Source organism: Emiliania huxleyi (genome assembly GCF_000372725.1).
Source record: "Emiliania huxleyi CCMP1516 unplaced genomic scaffold EMIHUscaffold_68, whole genome shotgun sequence".
NCBI classification, from domain to species: Eukaryota; Haptophyta; order Isochrysidales; family Noelaerhabdaceae; genus Emiliania; species Emiliania huxleyi.
Genome location: NW_005196900.1, coordinates 563,801 through 590,449, shown reverse-complemented (window position 1 = coordinate 590,449; position 26,649 = coordinate 563,801). Strand labels below are relative to the sequence as shown.

The 26,649-nt window shown below is 66.5% G+C and overlaps 7 protein-coding genes across 7 annotated transcripts; 4 read left to right on the top strand and 3 right to left on the bottom strand.

Annotated features, from left to right (window-relative positions):
- Nucleotides 1–1,090: 1,090 nt before the first annotated feature.
- EMIHUDRAFT_216274 (hypothetical protein) lies at nucleotides 1,091–2,669 on the top strand (the record flags this gene model as incomplete). The annotated part of the gene is made up of 4 exons (XM_005762460.1): nucleotides 1,091–1,547; nucleotides 1,620–1,732; nucleotides 2,173–2,224; nucleotides 2,443–2,669. The coding sequence occupies 4 exons, from the start codon at nucleotides 1,091–1,093 to the stop codon at nucleotides 2,667–2,669; spliced, it is 849 nt and encodes a 282-aa protein (XP_005762517.1).
- Nucleotides 2,670–3,466: 797 nt separating this feature from the next.
- Nucleotides 3,467–4,328, bottom strand: EMIHUDRAFT_216273 (hypothetical protein; the record flags this gene model as incomplete). The annotated part of the gene is made up of 2 exons (XM_005762459.1): nucleotides 3,467–4,111; nucleotides 4,176–4,328. The coding sequence occupies 2 exons, from the start codon at nucleotides 4,326–4,328 to the stop codon at nucleotides 3,467–3,469; spliced, it is 798 nt and encodes a 265-aa protein (XP_005762516.1).
- Nucleotides 4,329–5,229: 901 nt separating this feature from the next.
- Nucleotides 5,230–7,038, bottom strand: EMIHUDRAFT_358402 (hypothetical protein; the record flags this gene model as incomplete). Its single annotated transcript, XM_005762458.1, has 3 exons — nucleotides 6,354–7,038; nucleotides 6,172–6,188; nucleotides 5,230–5,731 (listed from the first exon to the last, which is right to left on the bottom strand). Exons 1-3 carry the CDS (start codon nucleotides 6,981–6,983, stop codon nucleotides 5,230–5,232), a joined length of 1,149 nt encoding a protein of 382 aa, XP_005762515.1. The 5' UTR covers nucleotides 6,984–7,038.
- Nucleotides 7,039–8,019: 981 nt separating this feature from the next.
- On the top strand, nucleotides 8,020–9,890 carry EMIHUDRAFT_105474 (hypothetical protein; the record flags this gene model as incomplete). The annotated part of the gene is made up of 5 exons (XM_005762457.1): nucleotides 8,020–8,367; nucleotides 8,673–8,799; nucleotides 8,976–8,999; nucleotides 9,199–9,387; nucleotides 9,454–9,890. The coding sequence occupies 5 exons, from the start codon at nucleotides 8,020–8,022 to the stop codon at nucleotides 9,888–9,890; spliced, it is 1,125 nt and encodes a 374-aa protein (XP_005762514.1).
- A 462-nt stretch (nucleotides 9,891–10,352) lies between these two features.
- EMIHUDRAFT_452800 (Kynurenine/alpha-aminoadipate aminotransferase) lies at nucleotides 10,353–13,012 on the top strand (the record flags this gene model as incomplete). The annotated part of the gene is made up of 10 exons (XM_005762456.1): nucleotides 10,353–10,758; nucleotides 10,824–10,971; nucleotides 11,039–11,079; nucleotides 11,654–11,691; nucleotides 11,770–11,916; nucleotides 12,071–12,192; nucleotides 12,288–12,450; nucleotides 12,633–12,741; nucleotides 12,785–12,874; nucleotides 12,954–13,012. Coding segments are annotated over exons 1-10 (1,110 nt in total), but the record flags the coding sequence as incomplete, so codon positions are not given.
- Nucleotides 13,013–13,389: 377 nt separating this feature from the next.
- EMIHUDRAFT_216267 (hypothetical protein) lies at nucleotides 13,390–14,022 on the bottom strand (the record flags this gene model as incomplete). The annotated part of the gene is made up of 1 exon (XM_005762455.1): nucleotides 13,390–14,022. The coding sequence occupies one exon, from the start codon at nucleotides 14,020–14,022 to the stop codon at nucleotides 13,390–13,392; it is 633 nt and encodes a 210-aa protein (XP_005762512.1).
- A 3,367-nt stretch (nucleotides 14,023–17,389) lies between these two features.
- On the top strand, nucleotides 17,390–24,263 carry EMIHUDRAFT_105472 (hypothetical protein; the record flags this gene model as incomplete). The annotated part of the gene is made up of 8 exons (XM_005762454.1): nucleotides 17,390–18,243; nucleotides 18,581–19,445; nucleotides 19,504–19,584; nucleotides 19,884–20,017; nucleotides 22,104–22,740; nucleotides 22,854–23,596; nucleotides 23,666–23,744; nucleotides 23,982–24,263. 8 exons carry the CDS (start codon nucleotides 17,390–17,392, stop codon nucleotides 24,261–24,263), a joined length of 3,675 nt encoding a protein of 1,224 aa, XP_005762511.1.
- Nucleotides 24,264–26,649: the final 2,386 nt, after the last annotated feature.

Here is a 26,649-nt window from a genome sequence, read left to right as displayed (position 1 = left end):
GCAGCAGCTGGCGCTGCGTGTCGCCGTGGCCCAACTGGCCAAAGAATCCACTGCCCCAGCTCCAGACGGCGCCGTCGGCGGTGAGGGCGAGGCTGTGCATTTCTGCTGCCGACACAGCGACGACGCGCTGACCAGCCAACGCCTCAACTTTCTTCGGCAGCAGCCGGTCTTGCGCGTCGCCGTGGCCCAGCTGACCATAGGCTCCCCAGCCCCAGCTCCAGACAGCGCCGTCGGCGGTGAGGGCGAGGTTGTGGTTCTCTCCAGCCGACACAGCGATGACGCGCTGGTCAGCCAACGCCTCCACCTTCTTCGGCAGCAGCTGGCTCTGCTCGTCACCGTGGCCCAACCGGCCAACGGCTCCATAGCCCCAGCTCCAGACGGCGCCGTCAGCGGTGATGGCGAGGCTGTGGTACCCTCCAGCCGACACAGCGATGGCGCGCTGGTCAGCCAACAACTCGATCTTCTTTGGCTGCCACTGGTTCTGGTGGTCGCCGTGGCCCAACTGGCCTCTTCCTCCACGGCCCCAGCTCCAGACGCTGCCGTCGGCGGTGAGGGCGAGGCTGTGCTGGCCTCCAGCCGCCACGCTCACAGCGCGCTCCTCGCCCAGCGTGGAAGGGAGGCGGGTCGGCGTGATGAGCCGCGTCACGCCCTCGCTGTGGCCGAGGAGCTCTTGAGCCGTCCCGCACGACGAGAGCCGCCCCTCGCCCTCGATGAAGAGGCTGTGCCGAACGCCTGCCGCCGCCCTCGCCGGCGGGTTGGCCTCGCGCAGCAACGCCGAGAAGCACAGCCACCGCACGGCGCAGCCCTCGCCCTCTGGCAGCGCCGGCAGCTCGAGGCCGCGCTCTTGCGCCCACAAGCGGATGGCCTCCTCCGCGAGGGAGGCGTGAAAGAGGTTCGAGACGGCCGCGACGCGAGCGATGTCGGCGGGCTCGCAGTGAGAGAGGGCGCGCAGGAGGAGGTCCGTGGGGAGGTCGAGGAGGCGGGCGGGCGGCGGCGCGTCTTGCGAGAGCGCGGCGGCGGCTAAAATGGACATAATCGAAAAAAATAAGCAAAAAAAGAAACGGTTCTGCGCCACCACCAAAACGCCGGCATGGGCCTCACGCCGGACGAGTTTCGCCGCAAGGGCACGTCGCTCAAGGGCACCATCCAGCTCTTCTGTGCGCTCCTCTTCCTGTACGCCGCCTCCATCTTCTTTCGCGGTGAGGCGGGCTTCTTTCCGGACGACGCGGCGCACCGCGCCATCAAGGGCGCCGAGATCTTCCAGGAGGAGACGCAGCTTTCTAAGACGGTGCAGACGGTGGGCGGCACCCTCGTGGCGATCTCCGTCGCCGGCTCCATCGTCGCCTACCTCTCGCGCGAGCGCTGGGTCACATTTCTCGTGCTCGTCTGCCTGTCGGCCTCGACGCTCACGCTCGCGCAGCTCACGCGCTCGCACGCGAGCTCGTGGAACGACGAGATGGAGGAGGGCCGCGCGGCGCGCTTCGAGCTGACGGACGAGGCGCGGTACGAGTACGGAGGCACCCCTGGCGAGTGGGCGCGGATGCGCGGTGCGGAGAGACCAGAGGAGAGTGGCGAGTCCCGGCGAGGAGGCGGCGAGGAGTCGCCCTTCTGCGAGGTAGGTGTGTACGAGCAGGAGTGGGCCTCGTGCGGCGGCGGGGGCCTCCACTCCCTCTCTGCGGTCCTCGAGCAGCTGGACAGCTCGCAGCGAGAGCAGCTGGCGCGGGGCTGGCTGGTGCAAGGCAGCGGGCGGGGCGGCCGGGCGACGGCCGGAGGCGGCGAGGGCGGCGGCGAGGGCGGCGGCGGGGACGAGGGCTACGCGGTGTTTTGCCCGGCGGTCCCGCTGCTAGGCGATGCGGGAGGAGGAGGCGAGGCGGGAGGAGGCGAGGCGGGAGGAGGAGGCACGAGCTTTGCTCGGCTGGTCAACGGGTACTGCCTCGCGCACCTCGGCGAGGGGTAGCCGAGAGGTAGGCGAGATCAGCCCGAGGCTGTGTTCTCTTCTCCTCCCCCCTCGCGCGCCTCGGCCAGATCTCGAAAGGGAGGGAGGCTCGAGGGAGGCGTGAAGGGCGCCTCTTCACAGCCTCGTCTTCACAGCCTCGTGTTCACAACGTGAAGGGCGCCTCTTCACAGCCTCGTCTTCACAGCCTCGTGTTCACAGCCTCGTGGCGTGCTCAGGCTCGACGCGTCCGAGCGAGGCAGTGGACAGCGCCTGCTACGGCTCCAGCTGGTGGGAGGCCGGCGAGGCAAACGCGTCCGAGTGGGGCGGAGGCGCGGCGGGCGGAGGCGCGGCGGGCGGAGGCGCGGCGGGCGGAGGCGCGGCGGGCGGAGGCGCGGCGGGCGGAGGCGCGGCGGGCGGAGGCGCGGCGGGCGGAGGCGCGGCGGGCGGAGGCGCGGCGGGCGGCGTGCCTGTGAGGAGCGCCTCTTCACGGCTCGGTGTGTGAGTAGGCGCCGCGCTGCTCGGGCCGGCCGAGGAGCCGCTCGACGCAAAGGCGCTCTTCTGCTTGTGCGAGCTGTCCCCGCCGTACCAGCGGCTGCTCGGCGAGGTCGACCTCGCGCTCGGCCAGCTCGGCGACACCTTCGTCTGGCTCGTGTGGGGGCCGGTCGCTATCGTGCTCTGGTTCTCGCTCTGCACGCAGGACCGGGACGAGTACTTTGACCCAGATTTACTATGACGATGTGCTCATGTATTTTACTCGTTCAGCCCTCACCCGAACCAAAAAGGGCACCTTCTGCAGCGAGGTGACGCGCGTGCCAGACAGCAGACTGCCCCAGAGGGGCAAAGGCCAGAGCATGAGCAGAGGGTCCCCCGCGCTTAAACGTGTTGTACCTTTTGGCCCGAGCCGCGAGCGCCCGGCGGCCCCGGCCGGCGTCGCGGCGTGTCCCTGGGTCCCTTCCCCCTCTGCACATAATGCGTAATATGGTGAATGACAACTTTTTCTAAAACGACAAACGAAGCAAAATGGTGCGAACTCGCAGAGTCGGCTCAGAATGATACGCCGAGCGGAATTTTCACAGTTCCCCGCTCCGTTTGTAAAGGCGCGGATGCTGGGAGGCGGCGTCTTGGGTGATGTGCTACTTGTCCTTGTGCTCGACCAGCGACGCAGCCACGGCTTGAGGAAGGGCAAGGTTACGGGGTTGCGGTCGCGCGCCTCCTCGGAGGCAAGGTAGGCCATGGTCTTGGTAGCTGAAGACTGAAGAAGCTCGGCGCAGCGGACTTCATCGTCCTGCCGGTGCGCGGTGGTGCGGTCGCGCGCGTGGTGTTTTGCTTACCGGGCGCGAGAGGCGGCGTTTCCCGCGAGCCGAGCACCGACCGCACCGAGGGCGTCGCGAGGGCGGCGAGGACGAGCTGCACATGTCGGCGTGCAGGTGCAGGCGGAGATATCACAGGCAGAGGCGAAAGAAATACGAACCCGCGCCGCGCGCCGCTGCCGCCTCGAGCACCACCGAGGCCCACTGAGCACCGCTGAAGTCAGAGCGCGCTGCGCCGGATGTAGTCGAGCCCACCGCTGACCGCCGCCACCTGCGCGCGGTTGCACTCTTCGGCGGTTGATGTGACCGAATCAGGATAGACCTCGGTCGTCGTGGCGAAATCGGCGTCGGCGATACACGCGCATACCGCAACCTTCTTGAACGGGACCAGGATTACGCCCTCCTGGCTGACTGACTCGCCACATATCTCGCCGTTTGCGTCGGCCGGTGCGATGTGCGTCTCCTTTCGGACCGCATCGATGACCGCGGCCGCCCACCCGCCCTGAGGCCTCTCGCTGTCGCAGACGAGATAGAAGCCGTCGGGGATTTCGTCCTCCTCGAACGCGGTCCCATCGCGCGCGCATCGGGCGGGCGTGAACTCGGTGGCGTCGGTGTTGGTCGTCTCGTGCAGGTCGATGTGGCACTTCCACTTCTCGACGCCCAGCGATGCGACGAGCGCCGACGCCGCGTTGGCCTCGTCGCACGAGACCGCCGCGAGCGCGCCCCACGCGCGGTTGGGGTCGACCGCGTTTGGCGTCCACCGCTGGACGTTCTCGTATCCCCAGGGGCTGACGCACGGCAGCACGAGCAGATTGAACGTGTCGGCGTAGTCGAGGGCTCGAGTCTCCAGAAAGAGGAGTGCGCCCTGCAGCCGACGCGGGGGTGGCGGTGGCAACCTGTAACGGTCTACACACTCGTGTGGGGCACACCTTGACGCCACTAGTCTCGTAGCCATGAACGCCGCCGGAGACCAAGCAGCAGGGCTTGCTTGCATCCCACTGCTTGCTCCTGACCGCAAAGAGCGAATAGCGATCATACAGCCTACCGTAAAGGACGACCTCAAACCTGTCTTCGAGGGCCATCACTCTGGAGACGACATCCTCCTCATACGACCGCTGTGTGCTCGATGCCCTCTGGTACCAACTCTTACGCTCAGCCTCGCCCCACGGCTGCCCTGGCGTGCCGATGGGGTACGACAACACTGAAGGCGGCGGTCCTTTCGTGTTCAGGGCGGCCTCCGCTGCGGCAGGGTCGGCCTCCGCTGGCGGTGGCACGTCGTCGGTGCTCGCCTGGGCGCACGACGCACAAGCACCCATGTATGTCCGCAGAACACAGTCGCCCGGATGGACGCACGCCAACTACGCCGATTTTCTTTTTCCCGACTTCCTCTGGAGTGTGGTGACAGGGAGGGAAGGAGCCAGTTCTTTTTAAGGAGCCAGTTCTTTTTCCTTCCTCTTGCAAAATTCTTCTTGTCGCGAAGCTTAAAATTCTTTTTCTGGGCGCCTAAACAACGAAGACTCAAAAGCGCTCACTCACGCGGCGGGATTGCAACCAGTCTTCGCGTGCCGCCTGTCGTTCGCTCGGGCGCCTTGGGCGTCGGGGTGGCGAGCAGGGGACGTAGCTCTGAGCGCCCAGCGACGCGTGCCGGATGGAGTCCGGCCGCGGGTGACTAGGGAAGTTCCCTCAGGATGTGTGGCAGCCACACGTTGGCTGAGTGTCTTGTCTTGTGGTTCTGTGTGTCGCTCCTGTGTGACCGTCGTCGCCCGTCTTGCGTCCACCCATACCGCGTTGGTGTCCCAGTCGTTGGTCGGACACTGTGTTTCGCCTTCCCATCAATCAATTGCTGTTGAGCGAGTAGGTGGTCGGCGCCCGCCAACTCCCAACGGCCATGGACAAAATAATTCACGAAGCCCCGAGGGAGTCTCCCAGGTTTGGCGCTGCACACACTAGCACAGAGACGGCCGCCCATGACCAGGCTCACTATCACGCGGCCGTCCGCCTGCGCACCCTCCTCACGCCGAGGCTGACTAGCGCCTGGTTGCACCTCTCCGCCTGCCTCTCCACCCCCTCCTCCGCCGTCTCTCGCGCCAGCGCCTGCAGCGCCGCAACGCCGCCGACCCGGTGCCACTGCTCAGCGCACGCAGACGAGGAGGTTGCGAGGGCGAGGAGGGCGTTGATGCTGTCTCTGCGCCAGCCATCTTCCTCGGGCTGGTCCAGCCGCGAGAGGAGCAGCGAGAGGCAAGTGTCGTCAGCCGCGAGGTCGGGACAGGTGCTGGCCAGGTACATAAGGGACATGGCAGCAGCGAACTTGCAGTCATCCGAGGCACTTGCCTCCTGCGTGAGAGAGGAGAGGACCGCCACACCGCCAGCCTCGACGACGCCCTCGTGCGTGCCAGGTGCTGCCTCAATCATGTTGCACAGCGCTCCGGCCGCTTCCTCCTTCTGCCTCTCAGTCCCATCGCGAGCCAGCGAAATAAGGACCTCCACACCGCCAGCCGCTGCGATCGCCACGCTGTTGTCGTCGTTGTCAGAGAGGTTCCACAGCGCCCCCGCCGCACGCTCCTTCTGCCTCTCATTCCCGTCACGAGCCAGCGACACGAGGACCTCGATGCCGCCAGCCGCAGCAATCGCCACCTTGTGGTCGTCGTTCATAGCGAGGTTCCTCAGCACGCCCGCCGCACGCACCTTCTGCCCCTTAGTCCCGTCGCGAGCCAGCGACACGAGGACCTCCACGCCGCCGGCCGCCGCGATCGCCACGCTGCTGTCGTCGTTGTAAGCGAGGTTGCACAGCGTCCCCGCCGCGCGCTCCTTCTGCGCCTCATTCCCATCACGCGCCAACGCGACGAGGACCTCGATCCCGCCGGCCGCCGCGATCGCCACGCTGTTCTCGTCGTTGATAGCGAGGTTCGCCAGCGTTCCCGCAGCATTCTCCTTCTGCGCCTCAGTCCCATCGCGAGCCATAGCAACCAACAGCTCGATGCCGCCGCCCGCAACAATCGCCGCCTTGTTGTCGTCGTTGTAAGCGAGGTTCCTCAGCGCCGCCGCCGCAATCTCCTTCTGCCCCTCGTTCCCATCGCGAGCCAGCGACACGAGGACCTCGATGCCGCCGGCCGCAGCAATCGCCACGCTGTTGTCGTCGTTGTGAGCGAGGTTCCACAGCGCCCCCGCCGCATTCTCCTTCTGCATCTCATTCCCGTCGCGAGCCAGCGCAACGAACAGCTCGATGCCCCCGGCCGCAACAATCGCCGCCTCGTTGTCGTCGTTGACACAGCGTTCTCCTTCTGCATCTCATTCCCATCGCGAGCCAGCGCAATAAGCACCTCGATCCCGCCGGCCGCAACAATCGCCACGCTGTTGTCGTCGTTGTGAGCGAGGTTCCACAGCGCCCCCGCCGCACGCCCCTTCTGCCCCTCAGTCCCGTCGCGAGCCAGCGACACCAGCACCTCGATGCCGCCGGCCGCGGCTATCGCCACCTTGTTGTCGTCGTTGTAAGCGAGGTTGCACAGCGCCCCCGCCGCATCCTCCTTCTGCGCCTCATTCCCGTCACGTGCCAACGCGACGAGGACCTCGAGCCCGCCGGCCGCAGCTATCGCCACCTTGAGGTCGTCGTTGGCAGAGAGGTTGCACAGCGCTCCCGCCGCATTCTCCTTCTGCCCCTCATTCCCGTCGCGAGCCAGTGACACGAGGACCTCAATGCCGCCGGCCGCAACAATCGCCGCCTTGTTGTCGTCGTTCATAGCGATGCACCACAGCGCCCCCACCGCTTCTTCCTTCTGCGCCTCATTCCCATCCCGAGCCAATGCGACGAGGACCTCCACGCCGCCGGCCGCAGCAATCGCCACCCTGCTCTCATCGTCGTCCCGGGCAAGCTCCTGAAGCGTTGCCGCGACGTCCGCCTTCTCGTCCTCGCCTTCAACACGCAAGAGAGCGACGAGCGCGTCCACCCGCCTGTTGCTGGCCTCCTCTCCCGACAGCCGCTTGAGCTCTCCGAGCGCAGCAGCTTGCAGCTCCGAGGAGGCATCGCCAGCGGTCTCCACCAGCCGCGCGAAGGCACCGCGCGGCGCGCAGATCAGGGACCACCGCTTGCACACGGCCGCGTGGCGCAGGCCCGTCTTCTCGAGCACGCACGGCGCAAGGTCTGGGTCCGCGAGGACGTCGGTCGCGACGGCGGGCGGAGGGCTGTGGTGGGCGAGGAGCGCCTCGGCCCTCCTGTTTGCAGCGGGGCTGTCCCGCATGGCGCCGGCGGTGATCGCGATCAGGGCATCGGGCGGAAGAGCGGCGAGCCGCAGCTCGTAGCGGGCGGAGGCGAGCATTTCGCGATTTGCGTTTCTTTTCCTAGGTGTATGTTTGTAGGTCTATTCCTAGGTGTATTGTTGGCAAACAGCAGAATCACAGCGGGAGGAAAGCGGCGAGTCGCAATGCCAGGGGTCGTTGTGGCGGGCCACCCTTTCCAGAAAAGCGTGGATGCCAATCTGGGGTCTCTCGACCGAGTCTATGAAGCCCTGGCCGCCTCCCGGTGGTGGTGAAGGTTGAATAACCAAGCGACGGAGATGGTGCGGGGGTACGGGTGTTTCAGAGGGTCACGACACGCACCGACCCTTCACGAGCCGAAAGGCTGTGCCCGGGAAGGCACAGTAATCCGGGCACGTGTTGGGCGCCCATTCCGTTTGGGCTAGGTCGGCTCAGGGCCCCGTCCACTTCCCTCCCGCTCGCTTGGCATGAAGAAAGTTGTGTCGTGATTGCTTTTAGTTTTCTCGCCGCGCGCGACTTTGCATGTCCCGCGTTCACTACGACAGCGCGGCGCGGCAACTCGCTTGGCTAGGGCAGCACGCGCGGCTCGCGGGCGTGAAGCTCTCCGCGGTCTCTCCGGCCGGCTGCGGCCTCGCCGCCGCCCGCGACCTCGCGGCGGGCGACGTGGCGCTCTCCGTCCCTCCGCAAGCGTGGCGGCCCTTCTCCGCGGCGGCGGCGCGGGAGGCGGCCGGCAACGCCGTCGCCACTCGCACGGACGCGTTTGCCGCCTCGCTCGGCGCCGGCGCCGCCCTCGCCGACGCCGCGCTGCTTGCCCTCGCCCTCGCCGCGCAGAGGCGGAGCGAGTCCTCGCCGTACGTGTCCGCGCTGCCGGTCCCGGACGTGCCTCTGCTCTGGCCGCCGCCGCTGCGAGACGCACTGCTCCGAGGGACCAGCGCCGGCCCTGCGTCAGTCTCTCAGGCGGCTCCGCCACAGCAGACACACCCTCTCGGCACCGTCTCAGCACCGTCTCGGAGCTGTCTCAGGCGGCACTTTCCGACAGCGTGCACTCTGCCGCAGCGGGCGGCGGGGCGGCGGGCGGCGGCGGGGCGGGCGAGGAGCGGGCCGCATTCCGCTGGGCTCAGGCGGTTCTCCCATCACCGACACTTAGCCGGAGACCTAGCTGAGGGGTGGACAAGGTGGGTAGCAGCGCGTTCCGTTGGGCGCAGGCGGTGCTTCTGAGCCGCGCCCACTCTGGCGACGGCAAGCCCCTCGCCCTCGTGCCTGGGATCGACCTCGTCAACCACGTGGGGGCCGCTAGATGCGGTGCAAGAAGCAGCTCGGAGGCAGCTCGGAGGCAGTTCAGAGACACTCCAATCTGCGAATGCTCAGAGACGATCTGAGACAGCCCTGAGACACGCTACCGGCAGATCTAGACACACTTCTCTGATCAGCTCCACGCTCTAACACGGATGTGGTGCTCCCTGCCCGCTGTCGCGCAGGCGGGCGGTGCGGCGGGCGCGGCGGTGCGCTTCGACGGCGACAGCGGCTGCTTCGAGCTGGTGGCGCAGCGACGACATGCGGCGGGCGAGATCGAGCTGAGATCGAGCCGAGATCCAGCCGATCTAGCTTCACGCGGCGCTCGCAGCCCGCCCCAGCCTTCTCTCCGCGGTCCTGCCCAACTCTTGCCCGGGCGACTCTCGGATCCTGCGAGTACTCTGCCAGGCGAGCCGCTGCTGATCGACTACGGCTTGCGCGCGTCGCACAAGCTGCTGCGGCTCTACGGCTTCCTCGCGCCGCGCGACGAGGAGCCGACGGTCACCGGCGGCGAAGCAGGCGGGGGTGGCAGCGGCGTCGGTGGCGAGGGCGGAGGAGGAGGCGGCGGCGGAGGCGGGGGAGTTGGCGGCGTGTCGGGTGCGCCGCCGCCGCTCGGACAGCCAGGCACTGCCACTTGGGAGTGGCTTTGGATCCGTCCCATAGGCGCTCCGCCGCCAGAGGCGGACGAGGTGGTCGTGCCGCTGCTGCCGAGCGTGGCGGAGATGGGAGGCGACGCGGACGAGTCGGCGAGGCAGATCGAGGAGGCACGCGCCGCCCTCGCCGCTTGCGGCTTGCGCGGCAGCTCGGTGCGGTTGGGCGTGAGCCCCGACCGGTCCGTCCTCCTGCCTGCACTCGCGTCGACAGCGCCCTCTGCCGCGGCGGCGGCGGCGCGACACGTCTTCCGCACCGCGCTGGAGGCGCAGCGGGAGCGGCAGAGGGAGGGCTCCGCCGCCTGCTTGGCCGTCGAGGGCATGGCGGAGATGGACGAGGCCGGCAACGCGGCGGCGCGTGACCGCGCGAGGCTGTGCCTGCGACTGCACGAGCGGGAGGGGGCGGCCGTCGAGGAGGCGATCGCCGAGCTCGAACGCACAGCGAGCTGACCCATGGGTCTGGCCACAACGGCACCCAGACAGTGAGATAGGTAGGTAGGTAGGTAGAAAGGTGAAGAACAGCCAGGCTCGGACTGGACACCAACGCGGTATGGCGTATGGGTGGACGCGCAGGACAGATGATGACGACACGCACGAGCGACACACAGACACAAACAAGCTCACAAGACACACAGCCAGCTGGCTGCCACACACCCTGAGTTGGCGTACACATAACTCAGGGCCACATTCCTCCTGTCGCCCCCCCCAGCACTCCAAGGTGCCAAGAGAAACAAACAAGGGCACAACATCACAACAGACGACAGGAGGTAATATGCGAGGCTAGAGCAGGCTTGCTCGTCCTCTAGCAATCTCCGCCGACCGCGAGGCCGGACTAGACCGTGTGTGGGGTCCGGTCAAAAAAGAAATTTTCGTCGCATAAAGAAACAACCCGCCGGCTCTCTGGGCCACCGCCAGCACGCCAGGCCAGCCCCTCTTCCCTGGCTCGAGCGTGTTGCCGCTTGCTGCTGACCTATCACAGATGATGCGCACCTTCTGCGCTGGCGTCGTCGCCGGCGTCTCGCTCAGCTGGCTCTATCCACGGCTCCTTCGCCAGCTAAGCTTTGTGACGAGGCTCGTACGTGTGCGTGTCAGCTCGCGCGCCGCTCCGTCATTCTCGATAGAGCGATGCCTCTCGCGGGTCGCCCGTGCCAAGCGGCCTGCGCTACTGCGAGAGCTCCTGCCGCTGCTCAAGCTCGACAGGATGGTGCCGATGGCAGGCGGCACGCCGCACCCCTCCACCTTCCCCGTCCGGGCATACCAGCTCGAGCTCGCCGACGGCGGCGTCGTCCGCATCGACGAGCCACAGCTCGTCGCCAAGGCGAAGCAAGACCGGACCGGAGAGGCTGCACGCTTCTCGTGACCATAGGGTTGATCGGCCCACAGGCGCAGCAGTACATGCACGATGTGACTCCGGGCGTGGGCACCGTCGGCTACCTGCCGCTCCTCGAGTGGGTGCGAGGACACATCGCAGAGCAGCACGCGCCGCCTTACCAGGGGTGGGAGTGCTGCGTGTGCACCGGCAACGCAGACGGCCACCCAGACGGGAAGCGCCGCTCCAGCCGCGATGCGCCTCTCTTCACGCCTCTAGCCATGAACAGGCTTCCAGCGCGCGTGGGAGGCGCTGCTCGATCCAGGCGACGAGCTGTTGCTGCCCGTGTGCGAAGCTCGGCGGACTCTCGGCGAGATCTCGGCCGCGGCTCGGCGGCGTAGGCGACACGCTCCTCGTGTGCGAGCTCGACTTTAGCTTCTCGACCTCGCAGCTCGCCGCTTGGGCGGGAGGCCGCACCCTCTGCAGCGAGGCAGAGCACCCGTGGCTCAAGAGCACACCTGCCGACAGGTGGGCGGCCGCAGCCTCCGCCTCGAGCCGCTGCCCGTCGGACCGGAAGGAGTCGACGCCGCCGCGCTGCGCGCGCTGCTGGACGGGTCCAGATCCATCAGAAGAATTGACACACGGCAATGAGTATCGCGCGCTGCAGGACGGGTGGGCTCTCAGACCTGGGCCGTACCTCAGCCGTACCTCAGCCGTACCTCGGCCGTACCTCAGCCGTACCTCGGCCGTACCTCAGCCCTACCTCAGCCGTACCTCGGCCGTACCTCGGCTGCATCTCGGCCAAAGCTTGGCCGTATCCCAACCGTATCCCAGCCGTATCTTGCCTTTATCTCGCCTGTATCTCGCCTTCATCTCGCCTGTATCTCGCCTGCATCTCTCGCCAGGTGGGCGTGGCGCCGGCTGGGCGTCCGGCCGCCCAAGGCGCGCTTCGCAGCCTTCCACAACCTCTTCGAACCGTCTCGGAGCCTTCTCGGAGCCTTCTCGGAGCCTTCCCCGCAGGCGCTCTTCACCATCCCATCCTTCCACAACCCGACCACCGCAAGCGCGAGCCTCGCCGCGCTGCGGGCGGTGTACGCGGCTTGCGCGGCGCACGGCGTGGTCATCATCGAGGACGACCCATACCGCATGCTCGCCTTTGGCGGAGAGGCACTTCCTAGACACTTCCTAGACACTTCCTAGACACTTCAGAGGACGACCCATACCGCATGCTCGCCTTTGGCGGAGAGGCAGCTTCCTCGCCCCGCGGTCGACCGGCGTGAGCTCGGCCCAATCTCAACCTCGGCGGGTGTATCTCCGCTAGGATCCCCTCGCCGCCGAGGACGCCGGCGCGGCGCTCCCCGGCACGGAGCGGGCTGGACTGCCCCCCTCCTTCCTGTCGGTGGACACCGACGGGCGAGTCGTGCGCTGCGACACCTTCTCAAAGTGAGCCCCGCCCCTCGCCCCTCGCCTCGGCCCGCGGCCGGTGATTCTCAGCGGTGGCGCTAACCCTCCCCCTCTCCCCCACCCCCCTTTGTCAGGTGGGTCTCGCCCGGCCTTCGCTGCGGCTTCGTCACCGCTCCGCGGCCGCTCATCGTCAAGCTCGCGCAGGGCGCCGGCCCCTCGCTCGGCGTCTCCTCGCCCGTGCAGGTCTTCCTCGTCGAGATGCTGCGGCGGTGGGGCCCCGCCGGGCTCCACCGGCATGTGCAGCGCGTGCAGGCGGGGCTGGCAGAGATGTGGCCGAGAGGAGGGGCCTAGAGTGGGAGAGGCCCTCTCGCAGGCGCGAAGGAGAGCCACGCCCCTGTCACACTTCGCAGCGTGGAGAGACCCTCGCCTTGCAGGCCTACCGCCCCAACCCCCTCCCCCTCTCTCCTCCGCCTGCTCAGGCGGCCTACCGCCGCCGCTGCGCGGTCGCGCTGACGGCGGCGGCCGAGCACTTGTCCGGCCTGGCGCGGTGGGAGGCGCCGCGCGGAGGCACGCTCCTTGGCGCGGGCTGTGTCATAGTACATTAATCATGATGCATTACGTGTGTTGGCAGGCATGTTCCTCTGGCTCGAGCTGCTCGGCGTGCGCAGCTCGGCCGACCTCCTCGACGAGATGACGCGCGAGCGCGTGTGCGTCGTCCCGGGCGCCGACTACTCTTCTCGAGGGCACGAGGCGCCGCGGTAGGATGCATTTCATTGACTCATCCGCCTGTTCTGGGGTAGGCGCCTTCTTCTCGGCTCACGAGACGCCGCCCGACACGCCGTTCGTGCGCGTCTCGTTCGCGGCCGCCGAGGAGGAGGCGATGGTCGAGGGTTTCCGACGTTTGGGCAACGTGCTGCGGAGGCGGCGGGAGGCTGGGGCAGCACCAGCGCGCAGCGGTACGATGTAAGAGTCAGAGCGCGGAGCCGTCAAAATGGTTGTATCCCCGCTTTCGGTACGACTTTACGAGCGCGGGTGTAGCGCGACCGCACACCGAAAATCAGGCTGTGACACCGTGTGCGTGGTCATTATTCGGTCTAGGTGCACAGCCCCCTTGCCCCACCACCTCGTGTGTGTGGAGAAGTTTACCTTACCTTACCTTACCTTGCACAGCCCCACACACACGCCACACCGCTTGCGCTTCCGGCGCTTTTGCGTCCCAGTCAAGAGTGCGATCGTTCATCCCGCTGGCTGCGAATTCCCACACGCGCGTTCCATGGCCGCTGTCGCATCGCGAGCGAACCTCCGCTGCTGCGCGAGCACGTACGGGTACGCCACGGCCGAGAAGAGGTGGCGCGGCCGCGAGAAGGAGAGGACGGTAAAGCGCACGCCGTCGGTGCTGGCGTCGTGTGTCACGCAGACAGTCTCCTCGCCGGCGAGGACATGCCGCCGCGTCGTTCCCCAGGACACGCTGGACCGCCGCGCGCCGCACTCGCGTCGAAGCACGAGGTTCGTGTTTGTGAGCCAGACGCAGCCCCACTGCCGAGAGCACACCGCCAGCAGCTCCCGGTCTGTCGCACGGACACAGCGCGCGGTGAGCCACGTGTGCTCCAGGAGCTCGAGTCGCTGCAGTGCGTTGGCGGCGCGCTCATACGCCGGCCGGCCATGCCCAATGACCGTTTCGGCGCGGTTGACGTGCCAGCCTCTCGGGAGGCGCGGCGCGTCCAGGTCGGTGCTGCCATTGTACTTTGAGAGCGGTGCGGCTGCAGCGCGGAGAGCGTCCTCCTCGATGGCGAGCGGGCTGGGTCGGCCGACACGCACGGGCGGCATCCACAGGGCCACGCAGAGTGTGAGGAGCGGCGACAACGACATTGAAGCGGTCCGAAGAATCACACTGTAGCAGCCCGCAGTTTACGGGACTGGCGCACTGGCACTGCACCGGTAGTAGTACAACTGTATCCTAGCGCTAGCTCTGGTGTCCGCGTATAAGTTTCTTTGGAAGGGTTGCCGGCGGGTTGCTGCGCAAATCTCGCTTCGCTAGGGATAGGTAGAGCTCTACCCGGGTAGGCAGAGAATAAAAATCTGTGAGCCGCGGCGAGCTGCCCCCCCCGAGACGGCTGACCAGGTAGTGGCGTGTTTTGCGAGGTGACGAAGTGGCGGTGCGTGTGTGGCTTGAGGGTGGCGGGCGAGCGAACGCCACCCGCGAGCGTCGGGCTTTGCAGGATGGCCGGGTGATCACTGGCGCAACGCTGCTGATGATGGCCCTTTCCCTGCGGACGCGCACCCCCCAGGGCTAGGGCTCTCTAGCCCGTAACCCGATGCCGATCATCCGGCCCGCTGGGTGCGCTTCTCAGCTCCCCGGCCCTGGATGTGAGGTTGATGACTGCACTCCAAGTGCTCCAAGTGCATGAGATACGAGTACTGTCCACTATGAAAGTGTGGACCGGCGTGAACAGCAGCTCCTGAGCACGGCGCCGCAGGCGCCTGTTGATAGGTCCAGGTGATAGCCCTGGATAGGCAATGCATACGCCTAGTTGGGCCTCGGATCGCCCGACCGCGTCCCGGTGCTCTGTGGTCGGATTTGTGACGCCGACGTGCCGTGCCGCGGCCGGGGGGCCCCCAGAGGCCGAGGATGGCCGTGACGGACCGGGACGAGCTCCGGGAGGTTCACTGTCAGTGTATATATTGTAGAAATCAACCATGTGCACAATATCCTCTCAGTCTAGCTAAGTAAGCCTGTGAAGGCGATGCCGGGGCCGTACAGCAGCTTGATGATGTTTCGCCGGCGTGCGTCCCGGAGCGGTGCCGGACGGGCGGTCCGGGGGACAAAATCGGGGGACAACGCCGACACCGCTCTGATTCGACTTTTGACTTCAAACAAAGACAGTCGCACGCGCCGCAGCGCGGCGCGTGCGGCACGCGCCGCAGCGCGGCGCGTGCGACTGTGAGGAGCGGATCCGTCAGTTAGTTGTGTTCACGCCGGGATCGTGTCCCCGACAACCTGCGCAGACTTTAGGAGTACGTGTGCCGAGGCTCAGTTTCGAGTTCGCTATCAGTAAATTTCTTTTTACTCGCACCCCCGCCCGCGCCGAGCCAAAGGAGCTCCGCGGCGCCACCAGGCGCCCGCCCCGGCGGTTCACGCGCTACGCGTCGCTCACCGCCGGGGCGGGCGCCTGGCGGCGCCGCTGCGCAAAAAGACACTTTGCCACGTCACAGTGTGGTAGGGATCGGGGTGGTCTGACCGTGTTTGTTCGAGGCCCTCCGTAGTATCGCGAGGCGTCCCTCTTCCCTCGTTTGCAAAGGGATCGGCATCTGAACCCGAAGGTCGGTGTTCAGCAAGTGTGGTGATGGTGAGCCGCACGCGGCTCTGCGGTATTGTTGTATCGCGGATGAGGCTGCAAAGCCATACTCGATCCGGGTGTCGTCTCAGACGACTGTAGGATTCGTATACGGATCTCGTATCCAAGTGGTTTGGGGGAATGGCGTCATACGACACCGGGCTGTGACTTAGCACATGAAGAGGATATGACTGTCTCACGACGCGCGGCGCAACAAAGCAGTTGGAGAGCTATTACGTGCCAATGTTTGGGCGCCTATTCGGCGCCCAAGGTGCTAATATTAGTGGTCTAGGTGGCAAGACGTGCCACTGCACAGGGTGTGTGGGAACATAGGGACATAGGGATAGGGTAGACTATTCATCTCCTGCGACAGCTAGGTAGCCATCCCCCGGGGAGGGGGCTGTCAGGGGCCCTGTCAGGAGCTGTCAGGGGCTGTCGAACATGCGTTGAGTTGAACCACCGGTATTATTTACACCCCGGAGGGCTGGTGTATCCACCTCGTGGCTGTTGCTTTCGTGTTTTTCTTTTCTAGCACCCAAATCTTGCCTTCGCACCCCCTCCTTGCGTGGTGTCCCCCGCTGTGTGTCGCCGTTATCGGGGCACGCTATCCTGTGAGTCAGGGCAAGTGGGGGCGGGGGGCAGTCCCTCTGGTCTATACTGGTGTGGTTCTGTCCCTAGTCTCGGAGGGGGGCTTGAAGCACTTGGAGCACTTGGAGTGCGGTCATCAACCTCACATCCAGGGCCGGGGAGCTAAGAAGCGCACCCAGCGGGCCGGATGATCGGCATCGGGCTACGGGCTAGAGAGCCCTGACCCCTAGGGGGGGTGCGCGTTCGCAGGGAAAGGGCCGTAAAATAAACACGGGTCTCCGAGGGTGAAGCACTTGGAGGAGAGCGGGTCCTTGAACTTGACGTCGCCGACGAGGCGTGAGCGCGAGCGGCCGGCGCCCGCCACCGAGACGTCGGGCCGGTAGTTGTTAGAGTAGCCGAGGTCGGGTCCCGCGGCTCCACCTCGACGAGCATGCCCCACACGCTCCGCATGACCTATTGACCTTGGCCAGGGCGGCGAGGAGGCTGTTATGGCGGCCGCAGTGCCCGAGGCGGCCGATGTTGCTGGCCGCGTCGCCCAGTGGGTCCTGCACCTTGCCGCCGCGCGCCGAGCAGGTCGGCGCGCCCCGCGCGAGCGCCTCGTCGAGTGGTAGCCCGAGGCGCCGCTGGACGGCGATGCGCAGCGCCCACGTCGGGATACGAAAGTCGCGGCGCGAGGGGACGGCGTTGAGGAAGGCGCCCGCCTGGGACTGGCTGACAGCGATGAAGCGCACCGCCTCCCGCCTAGCCACGCCCGGCAGCTGCGCAACGCGTTCCAAAAGCCAGCCATGCTGTGTGGTGAATGATCTGGGAATAGCGACGCTGTGCGTTTTGTAGATGCTCATTGCCAGAATCAAAGCAAGCCTTCCTTGGAGGTGGGTGTCGCGGTCGGGGAGGCCGTCGGGGTGAAATCGGAAGTGTGCGAGGCCCTCCTTGCACTGGTCGAAGACCTGGCGGTCGTACTGCTCGTAGGTCCTCGTCACGTAGTCATAGTCATCGAGGAGGGTGCTGTGTGCGTCCTGCAGCTCGGTGAAGATGTGAGCTGCGGAAGTCAGCCGCCGACTCGGCTGTGATGTCGACGGCTCGGAAAGGCGCGTGGAGCTGCCGAAGCGGCGTCCACACGAGCGCCCAGGTGCCGACCCACGCGGCCCGCCGCGGATCGCCACCATGGAGGTGAGGCCGAGCCCGCCGAGCTTGACCGGGAGGCGCGCCTGCCGCAGCGCACGCTCGCACTGCGCCGGCGAGCCCGCCTCGGAGCCCAGGATGGAAAATTCTTTTGCCCGTGTTCTCTCCGCCTGCATTTGCTGCACGCCGTCATGCTCGTCCTCGCTCTTCTCGCGGCGCCCTCAAACGCCGCGTCTCGCCCCCCTCCGCGGCGCGGGGGTGCCCTCATCGACACGCGCAACGCCGCCTTCCATCCGACCTTCTCTTACCCGTTCAACCTCTCCAAGTTCAGCGGAGCCGACTCACGCGCCGCCGGCCCGACCACCTTCAAGCCCATCGGCGCCGCGGCCAACGCCGAGCTCGCCTCCTTTGGCGAGTCCACCGGCGCGGCCATCGTTGGCGACGGCTCGTTCGCCGACTCCACCGTCAACTCCGTCTGTGTCACGTGCGGCGGCGGCGGCGCCCCTGTGTGCTTCACGACCGCCACGGCCCTCTCAGAGATCGAGGCGGCGTCCCTGCTCTTTCTCCACCCTTGTGCGGCCGTGCTGGCGCTGCTCCTCGCGGCGTGCCTTGAGCTGCTGCGTGGGCAGGTCAAGAAGAAGAGTGTGCAGGGCCGCAGCCACGCAGCGATCTCTGTACCCTTGCTCGCCAGCACGCGTGCTCTCCGAGTTGGCATTGTGATCCTCGTCTGCCTGCAGGGCGTATGCGGCACACCAGCGGCGCCGCTCCAGACCGTCAACGTCAGCAGCCCGTGTTCGCTCACCGACGGCGGCTCGTGCGCCGCGTCGCCAAACTACCCGAACAGCTACGGCATCAACGAGGAGTGCACCATCAGCGGCGTGCCGCCGGTCGAGCTGGAGACGATCGCCTTTGAGGTGGAGGCGTACGGCTGCCGCTACGACTATCTCACCGTCAACGGCACGAAGTACTGCGGCACGTCGGGGCCGAGTGGCGCGGTGGCGGAGGACGGCGTCATTGAGTGGCGATCGGATGGCTACGGGGTCAGGTCGGGCTGGAAGGCGCGCCCCTGGCCCCTCTCGCTCCCCTTCTTTCTCCTCTCTGATGCCTTCCTCCCTCTGGCGTCAGATCTGCTGGGCGACCCGGCCGCCTTCACCGCCATCGGCGCCGCCTTCACCGCCTGCACCGCCATCACCGCCACCACCGCCTCTCGCTCCGCCGCCGCCATCGCCATCGCCGCAGCCACCATCGTCGCCGCCGCTGCCACCGCCGCCGCCGCCCTCGCCCCCTCTTCTACCCGACATGGTGCAGCTGGGCTGCGATTTCGAGGTCGACACCTGCATCTGGAACGACACCGCGCCGGATGGGTACACTTGGACCCGCAGGAGCGGTCCCGCGCCATATCACGGCACAGGCCCGAGCAGCGACCACACCACCGGCTCGGGCTTTTACCTCTTGACCAGGGCGTACTACAACGGATATCGCTCCAACAAGCTGCACCAGCTCGAGAGCCCGCCCTTCTCGCTCCAGCAGGACGCCACCCTCTCCTTCTTCTACCACATGCTCGGTAGAACCATGGGCACGCTCTCCGTCGAGGCAAACGACAACGAGACGGGCTGGTCGACGCTCTGGAGCAAGACCGGCGACCAGGGCGACGCCTGGCTCGACGCGGCACTCGTCCTGCCCGCCTCGACGACGCAGGTGCGCTTCAACGGCCGGACGGGGCCGGACTACATGTCGGACATGGCGCTGGACGACGTCTCCTTCTCGCAGTTTACGCCTCCGTCGCCGCCGCCGTCGCCGCCCTTTCCGCCTTCCTCGCCGCCCTTTCTGCCGCCGCCGCCGCTCTCCCCCGGCTTCGATGCCGCCGCGGCGACCGAGAACGATCTCCGCTCCCTGATCGAGGGGGCTGTTGCCAGCGTCTCAATCTACCTGCCGCCCAGTGCGGACTTCAAGCTGGGCAGCGAGATCAGCTGTACCTCCAGCATCAAGGTGACTGTCGCGAGCAGCGGCGAGGGCGCGACGCTCGACGGCAAGGGACAGACCAGGCTCTTTCACCTCCGGGGCGGGTGCAGCCTCACCCTGCGGGGGCTGACCCTCGTCAACGGGAGGGCGGGCAGAGGCGGCGTTGTGCACGCTGCTTCAGGCGCAGGCGACGTCGAGATCATCGACTCCACCGTGAGGAACTGCCATGTTGACGCTGTGCGCCGCGTAGAGCTAGCCGCACTCCAGCAGCGCCACACGGCAGCGGTGCGAGAGATAGAGAGGGCCACGGCTGCCTCACCCCGCTCTCTCCTCGCAACCGCAGCGCGGCGGCGTCGTCTACGCGAATTGGAACAGCGGTGCGGTCTCGATAATCGGCTCGACCGTGACGGGCTGCTCGGCTAATGTGCGCCGCATAGAGCTAGCAGCCCTCCACCTGCAGCGCCGCACGGCAGCGGGGCGAGAGATAAACAGGGCCACAGCTGCCTCACCCGCTCCCTCCTCGCAACGTACCGCAGTACGGCGGCGTCGTCAGGGCGAGGAACAGCGGTGCGGTCTCGATAATCGGCTCGACCATGACGGGCTGCTCGGCTGTCGGGGTGCGCCGCGTAGAGCTAGCCGCCTCCCTGCAGCGCCCACGGCAGCAGGGCGAGAGATAGAGAGGGGCCACGGCTGCCTCACCCCGCTCTCTCCTCGCAACCGCAGGACGGCGGCGTCGTCTACGCGCAGGCCAGCGGTGCGGTCTCGATAATCGGCTCGACCGTGACGAGCTGCTCGGCTGGCGATGTGCGCCGCGTAGAGCTAGCAGCCTCCCTGCAGCCGGCACAGGAGGGCGAGAGGTCGAGAGGGGCCACGGCTGCCTCACCCCGCTCTTTCCTCGCCACCGCAGGGCGGCGGAGCCACATTCACGGTTGCCACCGACCTCAACGTGACCGACTCCACCATCTCTGGCTGCAATGCCACGCGAGGCGGCGCAGTGTACGTGTCCTCGGGCTCAGCCAGCCTGGTCCGCTCCACCATCTCCAACTGCATCGCCACAGAGTCTGGCGGCGGCCTCTACTCGGCGGGCGGAAGTACCTCCCTGAGCGACGGCACCCTCATCAGCGGCTGCTCTGCCGAGGGTCAGGGGAGCTCCATCTTCCTGCTCGCTGGCGAGGCCTCCTACACCCTCCCCGCCCCCGCCGGCCGCTGGCTGCCGAACGCGCGATGCGAGGTGTACCGGAAGGCGTGCTCATACCCTTCTTATCAGGCGGCAAAGCAAGCGGCTTGCCTCGAGCACCGCGAAGACTGTGCGCTCACGGAGAGCGATGCGATCGAGCCTTCGTCGGACAAGAAGGAGGCGGCTTGCCGCAGGCACGACACGGAAAAGGAGGAGGGTTGCCTCGAGCGCGTCGCAGAGTTGTGGTACTGCCAGAACGCGACCAACGTTCAGCCCTGCAACTGGCAGGACGACTCCTCCCTCCTCGGCAAGAGCCTCTACCAGCTGCCACTGCTGCCCGTCGATGAAGACTTCCCCTTCGCCTGCGCCGCCGGCCTCCTCGGCTCGGCCGACCCGAAGTACCAGTCGAGCAGCAGCTGCGCCGGCCGCTGTCCCGCAGGCTCCCAATGCCCCACAGAGGCGACCTATGAGGCGCTGCCCTGCGATGCTGGCCACGTCTGCCCGGAGGGGACGAGCGTGCCCCTTCCCTGCCCCGCCGGGTCGTACTCGACCGCCACCGACCTCGCCGGCGCGAGCGAGTGCACCCCCGCCTCGCCGGGCCACATCGCCACCACGGGCTCGACGCAGCAGACGGCGTGTGCCAAGGGCAGCTACGCCGCCACGGGCGGCCTCTCCGAGTGCGTGGCGTGCGAGGGCGGAGCCTACCAGAACGACACGGGCGCTGCAGGCTGCCGCGCGTGCGAGAACGGCAGCTACTGCGAGCCGGGCGCGTCGGCGCCGCTGCCGTGCGAGGGCGGTTCCTACTCGGACAGGACGGACCTGTCGGCCGCCTTGGAGTGCACGCCCGCCGATCCGGGCCACATCGCCGCCCGGGGCTCCACCGAGCAGACGGCGTGTGGCGAGGGCAGCTTCGCCAGCGGCACGCGCAACGAGGTCTGCCAGCTGTGCGCCGAGGGCTCCTACCAGGGCGCGACCGGCGCGAGCGAGTGCACCGACGCCTCGCCGGGCCACTTCGCCACCACGGGCTCGACGCAGCAGACGGCGTGTCGCGAGGGCAGCTACGCCGCCACGGGCGGCCTCTCCGAGTGCGCGCCGTGCGCGGGCGGGACGTACCAGAACGACACGGGCGCTACGGGCTGCCGCGCGTGCGAGCAGGGCAGCTACTGCGCCGAGGGCGCGGCGGCGCCGCTGCCGTGCGAGAAGGGCAGCTACACGAGCGCAACCAACCTCAGCGACGCGGGCGAGTGCACGGCCTGCCCCGCCGGCAGCGCTTGCTCCTCGGGCAGCATCGAGCCGACGCCGTGCTTCCCTGGCACCTTCGCCGCACAAAAGGGGCAGTCCGAGTGCGAGTCTTGCCCTCCCGGCACCTCGTCGGGTCAAGGCAGCATCGCGTGCGACGCGTGCGAGGCTGGTCGTTACGCCGCCAACGCCGGCCAAGGCTTGTGCGTCCCATGTCCTCACCCCCTGAGCTCAGTCAACGGCAGCACCACCTGCTCGTTTTGCATGGACGACTACTACTTGCGGGAGGGTTCGGCCGACCCGGACGACATCTTCAGATCCCCAACCGACTTCTGCAAACCTTGCCCGCCGAACGCTGCCTGCCCGGACAACACCACCCTTTCATCCCTCGTCCTCCCGCCCGGCTTCTGGCGCGCCAGCCCCTCCTCCGCGGTGCTGACAGAGTGCCGTCTCTTTGGCGGCAATACCAATGCCGGCGAGACGCGATGCGCCGGCAGCGAGTTGAGAGAGGCCTCTCGCCGCCGGAGGCTGGAGGAGGCGGGCTCGGACGCGTACTGCGCTTCGGACTTCAAAGGCCCCGAGTGCCAGCTCTGCGCTGCAGAGAACCATTACCTCGTCGACGGCGACACCTGCAAAGTATGCGCTCCGCGCGGCGCCGCTGTGGGTCGCATCGTCGGCCTCGTCCTCGGCCTCTGCGTCGCGTGCGGCTTGGCGGCGTGGGCCTACAACATGCCGTGGCGGGAGGAGCGCATCATCGGCCCTATCCTCCGCTTCGCAGACCGCTCCGTCAAGTACTACGTCGGGGTCGGAATGACGGCCAAGGTCAAGATCCTGTTTGGCTTCTACCAGATCAGCACCGTGTTGTCCTCCACCTACTCCGCGCGGCTGCCGGCCAAGTACACGGGCTGGACGGACAGCTTGGCCAACGTGATCTCCATCGACTGGTCTGGCTTTTTCATGCCGGAGCAGTGCCTCGGCTACGCTCTGCGGCTCCTCGCCATCGCCCTCTCCCCCGTCGCCCTCATCGCCCTGCTAATGATCGCGGGAATAAGCCTGCGGCTCTACCGCTGGCGTGCCGCTCCGCGCGCGAGGCCGTGGTACGCGGAGGCGGCCCTCGGCCTCCTCGACCTCACGCCGGCGGGCCTCGTGCTCATCTTCTGCTTCGTGCCCTCCATCAGCGCCTCCATCTTCCGCTCCTGGTCGTGCCAGGCGCCCTCTCACAGCTGACTAACGTTGCTCACAACCCTGCCTCAGTCCTCGCAACGTTCTGCTGATAGGCCTACACCACCTCTCCGCCAAACGAGCCCCTGCGGCAGGTGTCCTACATGCGGCAGGACGCGAGCGTCGAGTGCAGCTCCGACGATCACGGACCCATCACCGCCCTCGCCATGGCTTTCATCGTCCTCTGGCCCGCCGGCTCGCTGGTCCTCTTCACGTCGCTCCTCGCCGCTTGCTACAAGCCGCTGCAGGCAAAGACGCCGAATGCTCTGACGCGGGCCACCGCCTTTCTCCACCGGGAGTACGAGAAGATCTGGTACTGGTGGGAGGCGGTCGAGCTGGCTCGCAAGCTCGTGCTGACTGGCTTCGTGCTGCTGATATCGGAGGAGCGAGCCTTTGTTCGCCTCGTGGTGGCGACCCTTGTCTGCTCATGCTACGCCGTCGCGCTCGCCGTCGTGCGGCCGTACAAGCGGGTCGAGGACAACGTGCTCGCCGTCGCCACGAGCCTCGTGCTCCTCCTCCTTTTCCTCGGCACCAACTGGAGCACCATCTTCCTCGGCATCCAGGAGCGGTACCAGGGAGCCGACCCCACCGATGTCCTCGGCTTCCGCAACCTCAATGTGATCGTCGACTCGATGATCATCCTCGTTGCAGTCGTGCTCGCCTTCTTCCTCGTCGGCGCCATCGTCGCCGCCCGTCGCGTCGCCAAGGTCCCCACGATCCGCCTCGTATCGACCAAGCAGCCCCCCGAGCTGAGCATCGTGATGGGCCTCACGTGGCACCTCTTCAACAGCCATATCTGGTGAGTCATGGAGGGAGAATAGGGAACGAAAACAGCCGGCGTGACCCCGCCCCTTACCCAAACGAATAGGTCTACCGGTCAAGACGCCGTCAAGGTCATCAAGGGTGAGCTCGAGCAGCTGCTGCCGGACATCAAAGTCTTTCTTGACGTGCGCACACGCTCAGCAGCGCTGCTTAGCTACCACAGCCCCTCTGACGCTCCGTGGTGTGCTCTCATAGGTAGATGATCTTAAGGATATCGGGGCGCTCGAGGACTACATCCAGCGCTCGCAGACCATCCTCTTCTTCCTCTCGAGGGGCTACTTCCGCTCCAAGGCTCGCCTCTTCCTCCCCCCCCCCGCCTCTACCGCACCCTGGCCCTACCTCCCGCCTCCCCCGCGCCACAGAACTGCCTCCGAGAGGTTCGCTCGTCGCTCGAGAAGGACAAGCCGCTCGTCCTCGTCCAAGAAGCGGACCCTGCAAAGGGCGGCGGGACGCTCCAGGCGCTGCGCGACGAGTGCCCCGAGGACCTGCAGCCGGCCATCTTTGAAAAGGACTGGCCGCTCACGATCTGGTATCGCATCGAGGAGTTTCAGCTCGTCTCCCTCAAGATCATCGCCGAGGCGCCGCCGGCCTCAGCCAGCCAGCCGCTCTGCAGTCCTCTCCGTCTCCCAACCAACCCCACTTGAACCACCCTAGGCGGTGCTCCTCTGTTCGCCCAACTTTCTGGACAAGACCTCCCTCCCGCTCTGCGTGTCGGGCGAGCTCGAGAGCCAGTCGCTAGCCTTTTCCAAACCGTGCACGCTCTGGGCCTCGCCCGCCAACCCCGGCGCCGCAGAGCTGGCTCGCGAGCTTGCCAGGGCCTTTCCCGGCCTCACCGTCTCTACCGTTGCGGACGTTGGCTCTTCCGCATCAGCGCGCCCCTCCATGGCACCTCGCGGGTTGGCCCCCCAAACGCCCCGCCCCGGGGATTTGACCCCCATGTTTTTTTACCTAAATAAAAATCCCTGGTTAAAGGAGGACGGGGAGGGGTTGCCCGACCAGTTAAAGCAGGCGCGGGAGGCCAACTAGAAATTCTTCATGGCCCAGGAAAACGCCCCGGCCCTGGGGGGTTGCGGTTTTAACAAAATTTTCAAAGCCCCCCCCCAGGAGGGAATTTTTCAAAGGGGCGCCGGTCAGGAGCTTTTTTCCCCCCCCCCCCCCCCCCCGCAACCCTCTCCTCCCAACGCCGCAGGAGCTCATCGCCGGCGGACTTTACACGGACCTGGCAAAATCGTGCTTCCCGGGGCGCCACCGCAAGGCGCGCGCCCTCTCTCCCACACTTTGGCTTTGCCTTTCGTGATATGGGTCGTCCCTGTCCGCAGGTGTCGCTCGTGCTTCTGGCAAAGAGCCTAGGCGCGACCCCCGCTCGGTCGCGGGCGGACCTGCTAGTTTCAGGCAGCGTCGCTGAGGGCAGCACCAGCCTCGCGAAGCGAAGCTTTGGCGGCCTCAGCCGGGTGTTCGCCAAGATGAGCAGCCGCAGCTCTGCGGAGGCGCGCGACGTCTCTGGCGGCGAGGCGTCGTCGGTGCAGCGGCAGGTCTGATCGGTTGCGCGATCGTGCGCAAACGTGCAGCGCGGCGATGCACCGACACACAGGGACAGGACAATGTGTGGACAATGTGTATGTGAGTTTGAGCGAGTGAGTGTCCTTGACATTCTTGTCATGTTTTCTTTCTAGTCCCGCTGCCAGGCACACGCACCATGCTTTCTTTTTTCACAGCTGGCTGGTTCGTTGTCCGACAGCTGGCTAAACGCTGGCGCTGCGGGCGTGTGCCGACAGCTGCGCGGGCGGCGGAAGCCCCGGCGCCGTCTCCACCCTCTTTGGCTCTTATCGGCGGCGGCGTTTGCGGTGGCGAGACATCTACAGACACTCCCGGGGGAGGGGAGGGGGCGGCCATCCTCGAGATGGACTGTCCGCGAGCACCGACCGTCTGCCCGTGCGTCGTCAACGGAGGCCGGTGTACGGCTTTACTTGAGCACTTGAGCACTGGATAGGGTCGATTCCGCATGGTACGGGACCCCTCGATCGTCTCGCCCACCCTCACTGGTGTGTTCATTGGGGGGGGTCATAACAAACACGGTACAGGATCGAGGTGCACGCTGCCGAAGCAGTGTCGTCCCCCCTCTCCCCGACGGCGATGGCGGTGCGACCGATCGAGCTACAAGAGGAGCTTGTTCAGCAGGATCCAGGATAGTCTCGTGCACTACCTCACTGGGCCTGAGACCACAGAGCCAGCATCCCGTCACCGTCTCGGATTTGCGTGGGGTCGAACCACTCCGGGATGGGCAAGCCCATCAATTTTCATTTTGTTCCTCACCTGGGCCCGCGGGGAGTTGCGGGATGAGTGGAGACTGGTTGGGTAGTAGTCTAAGTAAGGAGACTGGAGGCCTAACGGGTCTAAGTGTGGCTAGCCACGCTGGAGTGCTTGCGCGGTCTAAGATCAGCGGGAGCCTCTTACATCGGCTAAGTCGGCCGTGGACGTGGACGGCCTGGGGCCAAGAGGCTCCCACCGTGATCAACGTACAACGATACGGCGCAGCCCCCAAATTTTCTTCGCCTGCGGCGGGCGATCGATCCTTCTCATGCTCAGCAATCGCCGCCTCAGCATCCTCCTCTTCCGATTCTCGTTGCTGCTTCTTGAGCGCAATCTTCGGCGACTTCTCGCCAAACAGTTCTCACAAATAGCCTCAAGCTCAAACAAACGCGTGTCAGAGAAGCCTCTGTATGCTGGTCCTCTTTGAACGATCCGCGCGTGAGGTAGCATAGGGCCTTGTTGGCAGCAGCCAGCTTGTTGCGCTGCTTCGTTGCGATGAGCTGATTGGGATCGCAGAAGTGCATGCCAAGCACCGCCACGATCTTGAAGCAGAACACATCGCAACCGCATCGTCCGCACTGCCATCGGCATGCCGCGCCCGCCGCTTCGCCGCAGCCGCCTTAAGGCACGCATAGCGGCAGCATATGGTACGTTGCGCGTACTTGAGCAGGCGTTGCGCGCCGCAAGTAGCGCACTGGCCCTGGGAGAAGGCGATATGGC